This window comes from Rhincodon typus, chromosome 19, assembly GCF_021869965.1.
Source record: "Rhincodon typus isolate 14 chromosome 19, sRhiTyp1.1, whole genome shotgun sequence".
NCBI lineage: Eukaryota > Metazoa > Chordata > Chondrichthyes > Orectolobiformes > Rhincodontidae > Rhincodon > Rhincodon typus.
In genome coordinates, this window is record NC_063350.1 from 28,855,924 (window position 1) to 28,872,752 (window position 16,829).

General features: G+C 40.1%; 1 protein-coding gene across 1 annotated transcript in view; it reads right to left on the reverse strand.

The window, feature by feature from the left end:
• The window catches only part of LOC109928478 (sterile alpha motif domain-containing protein 10), a 73,609-nt gene that overhangs the window by 16,822 nt on the left and 39,958 nt on the right, over positions 1–16,829 (reverse strand). Inside the window, exon 3 of the mRNA XM_020528419.2 lies at positions 4,333–4,501. Coding sequence (XP_020384008.2) covers positions 4,333–4,501 — 169 coding nt within the window. The remainder of the gene's footprint in view (positions 1–4,332; positions 4,502–16,829) is intronic.

Below are 16,829 nucleotides of genomic sequence, written 5' to 3' on the forward strand. Positions count from 1 at the left end.
GCCAAAAACAAATACATTTTACAGAATGGAGCTTGAGAACTATTCAATGTACATCACAGCAAAGGTGATTATAGTAATAAATATTTCATGACAATAATCAGCTTTGAAAGAAAATTGCATTGTTAGTAATATTTGCTGCTTCATGTAATTTGGGAATAGAACTGCATCAAAATTAATAAAATGCGGTGTTACTTTTTAATGGAAGACACCATTTAACAGTAAGGTTGGGAGCACAGAAACAGGACATTTCCAGGCTCTGCAAACCTAATCAAAAAAAAGTCATGCAGGAGGGGAGATCCCATTTCAGGGTGCTGGGGTTTCTTGGATATCAGGTTCGACGACCCAGAATGAGAGTGAAGGTTGCTGGCAACAGAAACAGACCCGCCTCTCTGCACCAACTCAATAAAATAGTGAAAGCAAAAATTCCTTCGGCCCTCATCTCTCACACCTCCTACAGCCTCTCTCACACTTTCATGCCCCATTCGTGCTAACCCTATACCTCTTCATACCGACAATGCCATCCTATGACCCTCAAACAACAAACCTTCCCAGGTCCTCCATCTCCCCTATACCACCTATGCCCATCTAGCCACCCCACGGCCACTCTTCCTTCTTCAAACTCAATGCCTGACTAGCCACCTTTCACAGTCCTTACACTAACCTACAGTCCAATACTCACCAATTTGGCTTTTTATAGCCCCTATGATAACCTGAGAACCTGTACTCATCACCCCTTATGACCTCTGTGCATAGTGCCAACACATATCCCCACATACCACCCTTTGCCTTCCCACTCAATATGGACAAACCTCAGAAGCCATGCTGGCATAAAATAAAGTTATGCATCAAATGATGACTTTACACAGAAGCCGGTATCCCATCATCAAATCACCGTTTATTTACATGTGCACAGTAGATGCTCTGACCAGCTGCATCAGAACCAGTCCCTAGAATGGGGAGAATCTCTGAATCTCCTGTTTATTTCAGTCAGCCAGGGCTTCCTGATTGGGGTTGTTAACCTGGGCCAATCAAGGATCTCAAAGTCAATGAGAACCATCTGGCTCTTGTTCTGATCACTACACTGTGTAAATATAAAAACCACTAATTGTTGAAAAAGTCTTTACTTTGAAATCCCTTCAACCAACCTCATAGAGAAACAAACATTTGCATTCTAAGATGTTTGATAGTTTTGACATTTGTGTAACAGCTTTGACACTTCCAATGGGTTATTTTAGGCATGTATTTGCCTCCTTTATGCAATCTCAAAGCGTATCTGAACCACATCCCCAGGACATTTAAGAACATTAACCCCCAACCCCCAACAAAGATATCTGACCCCACAAGGGCACCTCTCACCTTAGGACCATATTTGTAGGGTGCTTCACCTCCCAAAAGAGTACGCTGACTATCCAAAATAAATTTGTTGAAAGAGGCCTTGTTGACTCTGCACATTCTGTGTTTCAGACAGCAGAGATGCCAAAGTTTAGAGCAAAAGGTCAGCTATCTCCAGGAACGACATATTTGGAGCCCAGAGCATCCAAAAGAAATGCAAGCGCAACTTATAGCCTCCACGAGCAACAATAATGCTAAAAATGCCTATCTGTCATAATGAGAATTTGGGTCTCAATGTTTAGGTCATAAAGGAATGATGCATTATATTGTAACTTTAGCATTGTTGAAGGAACTCACAGCAGCAATAGACTGACAGTAAAGTCTGATTCAGAAAATTAATTACCAAATTACATCTGTACGTGAGATCATTCAATTTTAAAATGTTTTCCCACTATTGGTGACAGGTGCACAATAAATGGGAAGAGCTGTAGTTTTAAATGGCTATAGTGCATTTTTAATAAAATTGATATATCTAGCACACTGTTCTGGAGACATCTAAGTGTCCTGTCTCTTCAAAAAGAGGCTCCGTGCGAAAGAACCAATCTGAGGTAGGTGGCAATTTTTGGAAACCAACTCACTGTGTAGCAAGCATAGCTGAAGATTACCACTCGAGTAAAATTAATATCCTATGTCTATAATTCAAAGCAGCAAACGCCAATAAACGCCAATAAAAGTATTCCCTGGAATGAGGAGAGTGCAAAGGGAGATTTAGCTAAAGTGTGTCCATTAGAAAGGAATTCTTGCATTACAAGTGAACCAAGAATTGAATCCTCCACATTTATGCGTCATCTACAACGTAGCCTTGAAGTAATTTTTGGCTTATCATATATGAAAGATAAGTTCAAAAATTGCACGACACCAGGCTATAGTCCAACAGGATTATTTGAAGACACAAGCTTTCGGAGTCTCACCCCTTTTGAGTGAGACTCTGAAAGCTTGTTTCTTTAAATAAACCTGTAGGACTATAACCTGGTGTTGTACGATTTTTGACCTTGTCTACCCCAGTCCAACACTGGCATCTCCACATTATGTAAAAGATAGTTATACTCAGTTACTCTGCTTATACAGCTATTTTTCTGAACCTTCATGTTTGTTGAACTTTTCTGCATTTGCAATTAAATTAGTCAATTGCCTACCCCATGACAAAGGACAATAAAGGCAACCTTCAGGTTGTACTGCTATGCATTTCTATAACATGTTGTCAGAGCAACAAATAAAATAGCATTCTGTTGCTGGTTCAGTTATTTCCAGAAGTATAGTTTGGTAATGAATGCCTGATGTAACGTCTCTCAAAATATGGTCATCCATAATCTAGAAAATATAGCTTGAAGTTTTACCTCACTCTCCAAGAACTGGAATCTTCAGAAAAATGTGAGAACATGGAAAAACCAGATTTTTCCCACATGCTGTTTTAACTCACTTCATATGTTGGATGACTGATTGAGAGACTTGCTGCCAGTCATAGGGGAGTTGATTATTGAAGGCTGAAGGAGAAGACAGGTATACACTGGGGAATAAGGCCTGGAAATTTTAGGAGGTTTGGAGCAAGGCACTGATTGGCGTTTGGTATGGTTTGGGAGAGGGGCTAAACCGTATGAAAGTGAGAAAGTGGAGATAATTGGGCAAAGGGGAAAGGGGGTCAACTGGGGAAGCCTGAGCTTGCTTTCTTTGGGGAGAAGTGGGGTTCAATCTGGGTGAATGGTGAAGATTGGTGATGTTGATCCTGGAACAAAGATGGGGATCAATGGGAGGATATGCTGATTGGGAGCATCAAAGGCTTAAAGAGATGAGAATAGGAGAGCAGGATCAGAGGACTTGAGTGATTGAAGGTAGGTCATGGGGTTGATCAAAAGATACAATGTAGGAGTTCCATGGAGTTGGTGGCTTTGCAGTAAAGCTAGAGGCCTTGTAGGAGCAGAAAGTAGGGGTGGGAAGAGAGTCCTCATAGTAAAGATTGGGCTCCAAACCCAATGTGGGATGGAGAAGAGACTGGTGGCATATCTAATCATGGGGGCACACTCAATCCAGAAGATACATGAAAATGCAACTCTGTCCTTGATCTTCTCTGGATGTAGAGTCCTTGATAAAACCTAGTGACCTACCATTAAAGTTGGAAAGCTAAACAGTAATAATGCTTGATGAAATGTGGAGCTGGAGTAGCACAAAAGGTCAGACAGCATCAGAGGAGCAGGAAAGTTGACGTTTCTGGTCAGGACCCTTTAACAGTCCTGATGAAGGGCCCCAACACGAAATGTCGACTTACCTGCTCCTCTGATGCTGTCTGACTTGCTGTTCTCCTCCAGCTGCACATTTTATCCACTCTGGCTTCCAGCATCTGCAGTCCTTCTTATCTCCTAGTCAATAATAAAGCTCATAGCATCATTGCAATTTTTAAAGTGTCAGCATGGAGGAACATGTAGCAGTGCTGGAAAAAGGTTAATGGCCTTCTGCACCCCACAAATGTAAGTGTCACCATCTGTCTGCTATCTCACACTCACTCTTATTCTGCTACTGCAACCACCTTCCACCAAGGCTTATGATCTATCACTGCTATTGTTGCATGCAACATCTTCCTTGAATGGTTTTGCCTACCTATTCCCTCAAAGGGCCATTCTCAAGGACAGCTATAGATGGATAATAAATGCTGGCCAGCCAGTGATGCCCACATCCCATGAATGAATAAATTAAAAAAAATACACCTCCTTAGAGCAGTCATTCACTTATCCACCTGCCCCCTCAGTTAAAATGGAAGTAGATGATTTGGAGATGGGCCACATCAGATCTTTATTTGATTTTTCAAGATTTTACACACAATGCTAATTACTAAACTCAAATTCGCTATGTGTTTTCTAAAATAAAACCCTTCAGCTTCAGAAAGTATGCTAATGATAAACCTGAAACAAAATCAGTCTCTTGTTATGGTCAGATCCTGGGTTGTACCTGTTATAGCATGGTGTGAAAAAGCTTCCACATAGGTGAGATAATTATGTGGACAATGCTTCTTTAACCATTTGCAAACATCTTGCTGGGTCCACAGTACCACAGGTTTAGTGTGCCTTGTAAACGTAGGACTTGTGTGAAAACTAAAGTATCCATCATTGGATCCGATCTGTAAAATAAAATGAAATACACTAAATTATTCCAGATAAATTATCCTATGGTTTAAAGTATCCCACATAAATGAGGTAAATATTGTATGATCCTACTCCAGGCAGAGCCTTGCTGGTCAGATTTAGCGTGGAGTACTGAGATTGGAGCTCTGCACTTCAAATCTTACAGTGATTACAATCAGGAACATCAAAAATCATACAGAGGGTGGTTTGCTCCCTATGCCTCATATTTCTACCCTCTACCATCCTGTTGTTGGTAATGCCAGGGAAAATGGGAAAACATAGGAGAAAAATTACATTCAATATTAAAATACTGCAGCAGACTAATGGAGTTAGATTGCACGTTGATTTCACCTATCATTTATACACAAGTTTTTTGACCTTCAGAGACTAAAATACATGCTTTGGCTGATAATTTTTCTTTAGCAATATGCATTTTAATATACATTTTACTGATAATGAAAATTGGAACACTAAATCAAACTTCATATTTTCAACACCTATCTTCACATTATAGTGATGCAATCCTTTTGACAATTCAAACCACAGCAGTGTAGAATGTGTTTTCACTATTCTTTTTATTTACCAATAATTTCATTTGGTGCGCCAACCCGCCACAGAAATTCACTCGATCATCTTCCTCCCCCTTAGTGAAATGTAAATAAGTCGTTAGTTCTATCATATTTCTGCACTAAGTGCATCAGTTATGCAATAAAACAATGCTAGCAGGTAAAAATTTTGACAGGTGAGACACACACATTATACATGAACTTACAAATTAATTTTCCAAAATTGAACGGAAACGCCTCTACTGTCAGACATTTAGTTTGAAAGAATACAGTAATCTATTTTTATTTTAACAAAGTACAAATCTCACAAATGCCTATCTGTGTAAAGACTATTGCGTACTTTTTTAGGCAACTTGAGTGAAGATAGTCAAGTTACCTTGTTATAAAACAGGAAGTGTTGGAGAAACTCAACAGGTGTAGCAGCATCAGTGGAGAAAGAGAGAGGGTTAAATTTGGTTAAGTGTCAGTTTTGGATAGTTTCATGGAAAATTTCTCCCTGTGTGCTCTTGTGAATTTCCTTGCACAATTTTACAGTGCTCAACTCATTAGGTACGTACCATGGGTCCACAACACTGCATGTGTTATCTTTTAGTCGCCAGCGACAGCAGTGCTCTCCTTTGCCGAGGCCTTCTGTGCTTCCTGTCACTGGTAGCATATTTAATGCTCAGCTGTGCACCAGCTCAAATGCTACAAGCTAAGAGTTGGGATTCATAGATCCAGTGCGTGAAGACTTAGACAAGAGATGGCCAACAGAGGAAAACTGGCACATCAGTTTGCCAACAAGTATTTGGAGGTGCTGGTGAATAGGACAGCTGTCCACTTTACTCTGCACTGTTGGAGAATACCACAGCAATAGGTCATGCCAGCCTGGCCCTAAGTTGCCACCTGGATCATTGTGGTATCCATGATCTGGAGGAACATATTGTAGTGCAGGAAAAAGGTTAATGACCTTCTGCACTCCATAAGGGTACATGCCACCATCTTCTCTCTGCTATCTCACACTCACTCTAATTCTACCACCATAATCACCTCCCAGCAAGGCTCATGATCTACCACTCCTATTGTTCCACGCAACATCTTCCTTCAATGGTTCTCACTTATCTATTCCCTGAAACTATTAACCCTTCCTGCCCTCTACAGTTCCTAATAATTCACTCAGGACACTACACCAGCATTCCCTCTAATTTTCTTTCCAGCTGCATGGACCTCTGAGGGTCATGCACGGCACCGGTTTCTGGAATCGGAAGTCAATGCCGTGATCTGTATACCAACACCAATCACCATGCACTACGTCTTCTGTCCTTCACCTGCACCAACACTAACAGCTATGTCAGTCACTTGGATCTCACTCAATCCTGTACATGTGTAATTCCAAAAGAGAACAATATACAATAGATCAGAGAGGGCAAAGATGGGTTTTGTGGAGCCTGACCTTTGTGTACTCACTCCCCACAAGGATCAGAATCCTTGACTTATGGGGCGAGGACTATGAGCAAACATGTAGTGATGCTAAGACCTGCATATCTCAGCAAACAAGTAAGATTCATTAAGTGCTGTGGTTCTCACCCATTACAATCCCTGTGAGCATGCCTTTGTTAAAATGCACAAGCTGATACAGGAACAGCAAACAGATTTGTTGAGACACACGGAATACTGGACTAAAGGTTGGAGGAGTCCACCAATGCCAACTCTACCATATGAGCTCCTGCATGCCTGTGTCTGGCTTTTTCCATGGACCGTTTAGAGCTGCTAAGGAGAGCCAGGACAAATACAACACTTAGCAGCTGTCAATGATGGATGCAGATCTGCACACCATTGCTTTAGCCATTGGTAGTGAACACCAACAGCAAGGTAACAGAGAGATGAGAAATCTTGGTCTCACTCCACGCGCCCCTTCCTCACAGAAAGACAAGGTGGTGCCAATAAGTGCCCATGCAAAGGAGGAACCACATAGAGGCCCTCCAGAAATCTTCTCTCAGACATTCCAGAGATGCCCAGCTCCATAACCTTCACGCTGACTGCAATTTTCAACACTGAGAGAGTTTAAGCCAAGGAGGGTGAGCGGTAGTTGGGCAAGTAACGCTGGGGCAAGTTGTCTCCATTGTAGTGCTGGAGTCTGGGGCTACACCTAGACATAGTGGGAGAAAAAGAAAAAAGACAGCCTAATGAGGGACCATTGGTGGCATGGGTGACAATTGCCTCACTCTTGCCAATGTCATTCAGCTGAGAAAATTCTATCTAGAGATATTGTTTCAAGTTGAATATGAGTTACTTAGAACTCCAAGTGATCTTGTGCAATGGCATATACTAATAAATTGAGACGTTTATATAAAAAAATTAATGTCCTATTACACTTAGTCTATTATTAACAAAATTTTAAAAATAAAAAAACACTAGATTAAGGTGTTAGCGCAAGGAATCCTGTGACAATATTGACAAGTATTGCCTTGTTTATCTCAGCTATTGGGTTGTCACTATTAAAAAATCTGATTCGTAACAAAATTTCCAGAGGTAACAGCTTGTATTTTCTTAAATCACATTTATTCTTTAGGGTGTATGTTTTCCTCCAATATCAAACATGCATTAATTTTCCTGTCAATTTTATTTTATTCTCTCTGTTAATTTCTCACTTGGTTTCCTTCTGGTTTTGCTGTGGCTTTGCCTTTGTCTTCATGAAATGACTACTCTCACCACAGTGATTGCAGGATATCATTTGAAATGCCAATGTATTTCTGAAAACCAGCTAATTCCAAGAAACCATATACAATCCAGAATGAATGTAGAAAAGCTGCAGTAATTTATAAAAAGGACAAAATTGTATTCACATAACACTTTGCTTCCCCCATAAACATCTGAAAGCACTATAATGAAAAAGTAATGTGTCCGCATTTAAAAACTCTGGTATTTTGGACTTAGCAAGTTTGCAAAACAACAAGATGTATGTGCAACTACATAAGGTGACTGGAGGTTAATGGAGAATCACCGGCCAGGATTTGGAGAATTAACTTGAGAAACTTTCAATACTGCTGAACAATCTTTAACCACTTTCTGAACCAGCAAGCAGTGCATCAATATAACCTGATTTAAAAACTGATATCTCCAGCCATGCAGCAACACCTTAACACTGCAATTGAGTATCATCTTAAATTATATTCACTTGGACTGATAAAAGTTGCGAGTCAACACTTTGTGAGTAGCTGCAACGTATGTTTGGGTGGGCAGATTATATTGATTTCAAACGCAGGTGAACCAGGAAATAGAGGAATGTGAAATGCAGAGGGTGCAGTGTGGCTGTCAATAGGGTATTGTGGGAATAGCAGAGGGAATGCCTTGCAAGGAACAATATTTATCTGGAGGCTTCTTTATTTCATCCCACCACCAGCTACCAAGCTCTTAGTCCACTCATAATCCAGTTAAAATTTGACATAAACAACAACCAGAAATTGCTGGAGAAACTCGGCAAATCTGGAAGCGTCTATGTAGAGAATGTAGAGTTAATGTTTTGAGTTCAATGACCCTTCTTTAGAACTAATAGCAGCTAGGAAAAGATGGTATTTATGCTGATGATGGGGGAGAGGGGAGAAAGAAATTAGATGGAGCCCAGAAAGAGAAATAAAAAAGTAGCCAGACAAAAAGATTGCTGGTAGTATGTCAGAAGAGAAGAGAAGCTAGATAGGTAATAATGGGTACTATAATTAGTTGCAAATGGGTTGGCTGTACTGAAAGAAACCCAGTACATGACAGGACCTGGTGTTGTGAGGATAGATAATATACATGGAAGGAGGCAGTCACGCTCTACAATTGTTAATTTCTGAAGACTATAAGATCTGCAAGCAGAAGATGAAGTGCTGTTCGTCCAGTTTGTGTTGAGCCTCACTGGAGCACTGCAGCAGGCCCAGAACAAAAATGTTGGTATGCGAACACCAAAGTTGTGTTGAAATGGTAGGCAAAAGCTTGGGTACAGACAGTATGTAAGTGTTCTACAAAGCAGTCACCCAAACTGTGTTTTCTCTCCCCAGTGTAGAGGAGATTGCATCGTGAGCAGCGAATACAGCAGATTAGATTGCGTGAAGTGCAGGTAAATTGCTGCTTCACCTGGAAGGTGTGATCGGGACTTTGGATAGTGAAGAGGGAGGAGGTAAGTAAGCAAGTATCTGTGATTGCATGGGAAGGTGCCGTGGGGTCTTTAAGGTCATGGTGACATCACAGCACTTATGTAGCAGGAGGTTGTTTCATAGGTAAATGCATACAACATCTGCCAGCAAAACCAAAGAGGCCAATTCAAAAAAATATTGACAGGAACTGAGCAGAAAACAGACATTAAATTTTAACTGCTCATTCTTTCCATCCTCACGAAAAAGAAACAGTTAAAGTCTCTTACTGTATTCATGACCCAAAATGAACATGTCTCTGGACTTTAGTGATGACATTTTACTCTGTCGACACAGGTGATCATTGCTCTGTATTTGTCAAATTGCCTGCAGGATAAACAGCTTCACATAAATTTGTTTGATTCTCAGCTTCAATTTTCATCGGCTTTCACAGGATTAACAACCTGACAGTTTGTTTCATGTCCTGCAACTTTGAATGCATTAATCAGTTGCCAAATGATGATGTGCCTTTGCTATTTAGTATCTGCCCTGGATGGGGTTTATTAGTATGCATTTCTAACTTCAGGAGCTCAGGCATTGGGGAATTCTGTTTAAAAATGCTTTTTCCTTTACATTCTTATTGAGAAATTTTCTTTACTCTCTTAGTATAATGACAAGAAGACAAATGAAAATCTGAAAATAGAAACAATCTTAGTGCTCATAAAGAAAGGTTGGATGCTCTATGTACAATCTGGTTAATGCAGAAAATCACAATATAAAGTGCCGACATCTATGTAATGTTCTGAATCATATAATTTCAGGGTTTTTACTATGTGATGTGAGTTGACTCACAACATAGTGAGCTGGAAAACTTTACAAAATCAAAATAACTTCAAAGTATTTGAGCAATTCAGTGCATTTTGTAAATCATGAAGTAGTTTTTCTCACCTCTGATTGTGATTGAATCAGAAGTATAATTCAGCTGTTCTTCACTTGGATTGATTTGTATACAACACTTTGTATGTCAAGGTACCTCACAGAGTCTACATGTATAATATTTGGCACACCGAATATATTATCAGTAGAGAGGGAGACAAAAGAGAACGTTATTATTTCTGACATTTTCTCCTTTACATTGTTTAATCTGTCTGTTGTCAGAAAGCACATTGCACTGCAATAAAAGGCATTCTAAAAACACTGGAAATCTGTTCAGATGAGCTTCATTCAAACTGAATTGGAACCGATGCTGACTGGTCTATTCATGCTCTGAATTCCTTTCTGTATATGTTTCAATGCCCATGTAGAGAGGATGCAGAGAAAATGTTCAGAAAGAACTTAAAATAATAGGGAGATTTCAAAAGTAAATGTCAAGAATATAAGGGTATGGATGCATTGGAAATGACAACTGGTTCAGTTATATTTTGAAATTTTCCAACAGAAATGATGGCTGAAACAGAATTTATGTTTCTTTTATGTTGGATTTAAACAGTTGCTCGAATAAAAGGAATAATAGAGTATAGATAGCAATAAAGAGATTCAGATTGGAGTAGATGGTTCTTATCTTTAACAGACATATGAGAATGTAATCAATAGCTCAAATGTTGTATTTATATGCAACAATGTTCCACAGTTTGCTCTTCTTTAAGTCATGCCAGCCATATTGCAGATTTTTCAACAACGATGATACTGCAGCTCAGATGTTTCCTTCCTTGGTAAATGCCTCATATTGTGATTGGTAACATGAATGTCAGATTCCTTTTTTAAATAAAGGAGATTTGTTTTAAACTGGGTCTTCCTGACGGTTACTAGGCCTTCTGGGGACAAGCAAAATAGTGCTCTTGCGATAGTAGTTTGATAATACAATTATGACATACTGACAAAACTGTCACAGCCATTCTCCATGTACACTGAATAGTGAGAACTTGCATGGTCCTGGTTTAGAAGAAAACTCTCCTGCTCTAGAGTCCAAAAACAGCTTTTAAAAAGAAAAGAAAGCATTTGCAAACATTGTACCTCCAGCCTCAGAACATGCCAAAAGATATTTTGTTGAAAATATAGTCACTGGTATAATGCAAGAAAACACAGCAGTGAATTTGCACACAGCCAGATCTAATAAGCAGCAATGATAAACTACTTTTTTTGAATGATGTTGATTGAGAGCTAAGTATTAGTCAGGACATTTGCCTATTAATATATTTTCTCCTTATTTCCAGAATCAGTGGGTGGAATTTAGTGCTATCACTGTGGACCTGACAACGGATCCAGAATTGGGTAGCATTGCCATTAGCAGTGAAAACATCTGATCAAACACAATTACACAGAGGCCAGCCCATTCACTAAGCAGTGGTGTCCAAGCTAACCAGTTATGCAGTGGAGAAGGGCAGGAAGATGACAAACTCAGCATCAGCTCCTGGGGTCATTGGTCAGTGTGCTATATTTAAGTGACAACCGGAGTTGCCTGCAGTGCTTACATACTAATAGCATTGTTAATGTAGGTGTTCCTAAGAATAACCATCCTGACCAGATCTCCAGCCTCATCATTCAGACCTCCAGTCTCATCCATGTTCGAGGTGGTCAAAGGCATAGGGCAGTGTCTGCAAACAAGCAAATGTCTCTGAGAGGATAAAGGATAACCTGGTTTACTGATGCCTTCAGGTTACCCTTCAGGCTGTCCAGAAACAGTCAGTGGGTGATGCTCCTCCCAATGGGAGGAAACAATTAGGAAACGCTCCCACCTCAACTAAGACGTCTGACCATCAGTTCTTAAGAAACAGGAACGGGGTAGGCCACTCAATCCATCAAGCCTATTCAACACAATCTAAACTGATCTGATTCTGGCCTTAGCTCTACTTTAATGCTTGACTCCACCCAATAACTGACACTTTCATTGTTCAAAAATCTATTTAGCTCATTCTTGAATATATTCATTAACACCTCAGGAACAGAATTGAAAAGACTGAAGATTCTTATGACAGAAGAGATTCCTCCCCAGTGCTTTCTCGATTGGGGGACCCCTTACTATTAGACTGTACCCTCAAGTTCTAGATTCCCCCAGAAGGGTAAAAATCTCTCAGCATCTACATTGTCACAATTTCCTATAGAATCTAATGTTTCACTGAGATAACTTCTCATTCTTAACTCCAATGAGTATTAGTCCAAACAGGACAATCTGTCCTCATAAAAAAAAGACTTCATGCCAGGAATCAGTCCAATGAACCTTCCAATCCAAATATATCCCTCCTTAAGTAAGGAAACTAAAACTGCACACAGTACTCTGGGTATGATCTCGCCAATGTACTATACATTGTAGCAAGGCTTCCCTACTTTTATACTCCAAACCCCTTTCCTGAATCTGTATTTTTTTTTAACTTAGCAACTCACACAGTTGAGTATGTATGCCCAAACTGGATTTTGATGGCCATGGGTGGTCCAATTATAACATGACCAAACAGGTTGATTATAAACCTATAAATCCCTCCAATATGCCTACAGGCAAATGATAAGAGCTGAAGAGTCTCCTGGTCAGCCACATGCAGAGGGACACCACTCAATCTACAGCCTCTGGAAAAAAGCTAGTGACCTGTTCCAGGAAAATCTGGCTGTGGAAATAGAGGTAAGCACATGATTTATTTGCATCCTATGCGACTGGACCTGAGAAGAGAAAAGAAGATGCTTAAAACGATGGTGTTGCCACAGGATCTCCTCTATGCCCAGCTCTTATTAATGTTTTTATCTGTTTTTAATGGATGATACCTCCTACCCCTTGCAGATATTTGTTACATAGATGAAATGTTTACTATATTTGAATCTGCAGCTGCAAACAGGAATTTCCCTTGTAAACCGAAATAGGTTCCATCCCACATTCAAAACCACTTTTGAAATAGATCAGTCCAACCACCTCCTTTCCTCAATGTTCTAGTTGAAAAATCTGCCAATGGGTTCTATACTACTGTCTACTGCAAGCCTACCATCACTGGACAATATACATGCAAGAATTCCTCCAGCTCCACACACTAGAAGATTGGCTGTATCAGCAACTTTGTAAATCATCCCAAGTCATTTGCTCACTATGCAAGCTTTATGATGACATATGATTCATCAAAACTGTATTGAGGATCAATGGCTGTCCTGATCAGATCATTGATATATTGATACATTCATGTATCATTGGTATATTGTACAAATTCAGGATCAGGTCCAAAATTGCCACATTTGGCCCTGAAAAATGCCCAGTCCACTGCAAAGTACCCTGGAAAAGTGTGTTAAAAATTTGAGAAAATGGACACCCTTTTCACACTGATTATGCAGGTAACTAACTCGAGTTATATCCTCCACCAACAGGATGTTGCCATCAAGCCAAAATGACATTTTGTCGACCACACAAATGAATAATGTTGCACATTAAACACAGTGACAGGTGATGTGAGCTTATGTAGGTCATACATCACAATGATTGGTAGATTGTGTCATGCAGCACATTCTTTTTGACAATCTGCCACAGACAAAGTACCAACTATACTCAACCATCCTACGCTTGAAAAGTCAGAAAACAGTGTCCTACATTTGATGTGGTTCTGCAATTGGCAGCACTTACTGAGCACATCCAAGTGCGCCAAGAAGAACACCAAGAAACAATTTAAGATTATCGCTTGGGCTTGCTAGAAGTTACACATATTCATATGTAGGGCCCAAATCGCTGCAGGAAAAAGAAATTTGTCCAGGAATTGTGCCTTTTCAATTAGGTTAAATCCTGGTGAGTACTCCATGGCAATGCCCTGACCAAATGGAGTCCACTTGCTAACCAATCAGCAATCTTTTAATTATGCAATTTCAGTTGTTCTTCCCTTTTGAAATAGATATTCTTACAACTGCCTTGACGAATACACGACAAAAAAAATTCAGTAGCATGCCTCTTCTTTCAGAATGTTCAAATGTTGTAAAATTATTATCATTTGATTGCAAAAACCCATATGTGAATGCATGATGATGATCTGCCAGGTGAATTAAATTACTTACTTTCATGTGGGATCTCCATCTCTGGTTAATTTAGGCCATTGATCTTGAAATTGGCAATCAGACAAGGGCAGGGTGGCTGGCTTCTGGAGGATTACTCAGTTTCAGCTTGTGGGCCCTTCGGTGGGCTCAGAAAGCCAGAGAACTGATCCCCACCAATAAGCTGCAAGCCTACCTACCTGCATCTACCTGGAGGGTTGTCCACATGGAGTGTCCCCATCTGCTGCCTGAAAACCACTGGAGGTGGCTGGGATCCTGACATTTAAGGACTTCAATTTGCCTCAGGACAGGAAAGCTATACTTGACTGTTCCCATCCCAAATTTAATTGAGGACAGTCGAGAATGCAGCAGGATTTCCACCACACACCTTTCTGTCCTATTACACACACATATGGACATATTTGAACATACGAATACCAAAAGAAACAGTGCCTTGATTCTACCCTATACTGTGATGAAGTGTCTCCTCGCAGCATCAGCGCTTGCCCTAAACACCAGCTTCACAATCACAAAAAAAAGCTCTCAGAAGAGTCCTGCTATGCCAAACAGATTTGCAGAACCCTCAAATTCTGTTGCTGGATATCTGTTGGGGAATATAATGAAGTTACTTGCCCTGGTAAAATCCTCCTCCTGCTCCTATCTTCTACGTTTCTGTAGGATTAGGCTATTGAGTCGAACAATCGCCCATGATCGTGACGAATGGTGGAACAGGCTCGAAGGGCTGAATGGCCTCCTCCTACTCCTATCTTCTATGTTTCTATCTGTTAACTGCTGATTGACTGACATTTCTGATGTCCTCTGTAGTGGTAACCAGAACATTTGTGATGGTTTCAAATAAATTCTTTCTCTTGATTTGTTGATAACTTTGAATGTGTAAGATATGGGCTGAAAGATATTGAAGGTCATCTAAAGCAAATGTAAAAAGTTAAAAATATTCATGTCAAATACTTTCATACCATCCTTTCTTTTACAGAAGGATTTACTATTCTCCGGAGATACTGGAAATATATGCTTGTCACCAATTAAGAGCACATTACTGAGGTTGGATCACACATTCATCAAGGAATATGGTAATTTCACCTCTGGGTCTGAGGTTCAAATAGAACTCAGATAAAGCTGATGGAAGAATTTCTTTGATAATTTGTAAAGGTTTTTAGTGACATTGGCTTATTAGGGTGGTGCAGTGGTTAGTACTGCTGCCTCAGTGCTAGGGGAGTGGGTTCAATTCCAGCCTTGGTTGACTGTGCAAACTCCACACAGACATTCTCCCTGTGTCTGCATGGGTTTCCATTCAGTGCTCTAGTTTCCTCCTACAATCCAAAGACGTATGGGTGATGTGGATTAGTCATGCTTAAAAAAAATTGCCCTATCGTGTGCAGGTTAGTCTTGGTTTTAGAAAAACCCTTGCAGTGTTATTTGGATGGGGATGGTCTGGGTGGGATTCCCTTTGGAGGATCAGTGCAAACTCAGTGGGCCAAATGGCTTCTTTCTGCACTGTATAAATGCTATCATTTCAATACAGATGAAGCTTGACACAACATTTTGCAACAGTGTTAAACCTTTTGCTAAGTTTACACCTGGAATGCATTGAGTCTTTGATAGTGGTTTTCGGGTTCCTCATCAATGTAGCTGTTATTAATGGGTAAGGATATATAACACTGTATTATTCTGCTGAAAAATGCCCACTGCATATAAAAACGCATATGAAAATAATTGCTTAGTAGTACAGAACTTAAATATTACTAATAAGAAACACTGAGTCAAAGCTTTTTCTCTTACACTTATCAGGACAGATTTGTAAGAAATCAAACTTAGGAAAGGGAACAGAAATTCTACTGGGTCAGAAAAAGGAGCTCACTGGCTGTCGTGGATAAGCAAAAGGAACTGTCAACTGTCAATCTTAAATTGGCACAAGATCTGGTGGTAAGGCATGTGCCCTCAGGGAAGTGAAGCTGTGGATGATGCTGCAGGCCACTACAAATTAAGAGACACTTTTCAGCTTCAGAACCACTATCTCAGAACATTTATCATTTCCTGCAAGATGTTACTAGAAGCAACAGTGCTCTTATTGTAGACAGGTATTCACGCACAATCACATAACATAAGGCTGGGCCTCTTATATATTAGGCAGTCCTTGTCACCAAGTAACTAGCCTTTGGATCAGCAGGGTATCTCAAATATGGTTGACTGATGGAGGATCAAAGTATCATAGCTGCTATACCAGGATAACAAGCATTCATTGACACAATGCTCTGTGTGAGATCACATACAAAGGGCATATTAACAAACCAGTAGCCCTCTTGTTTGAGGTATACCATGCTGTTCATAATAAGACCACAATTACATGTGTGCATCCAATCATTTCCTGTACCATTGAGCATCCCACTTGCTTGGCAAAGCTTTGTGCTTGCTGTTCCTGCTTCTCTCTGGTTAGAAAAATGACTATGAATTCCCCTATCCTGGCATACAGGACCTGATGTCAATTTCCTTATGCAGCAAAGCTCAACAAATAATGAGATGTTGGCAATGTTAGCTGCTCCCAATTAAAAGGAACACAGGACTTGACAACTACTGGAAGCATCAATGTTAGTCTATTCTTGAGATGCAGGTCCAGCTGAAGGACTTGGCATAATTCTGTAACAATTTTTTTGATT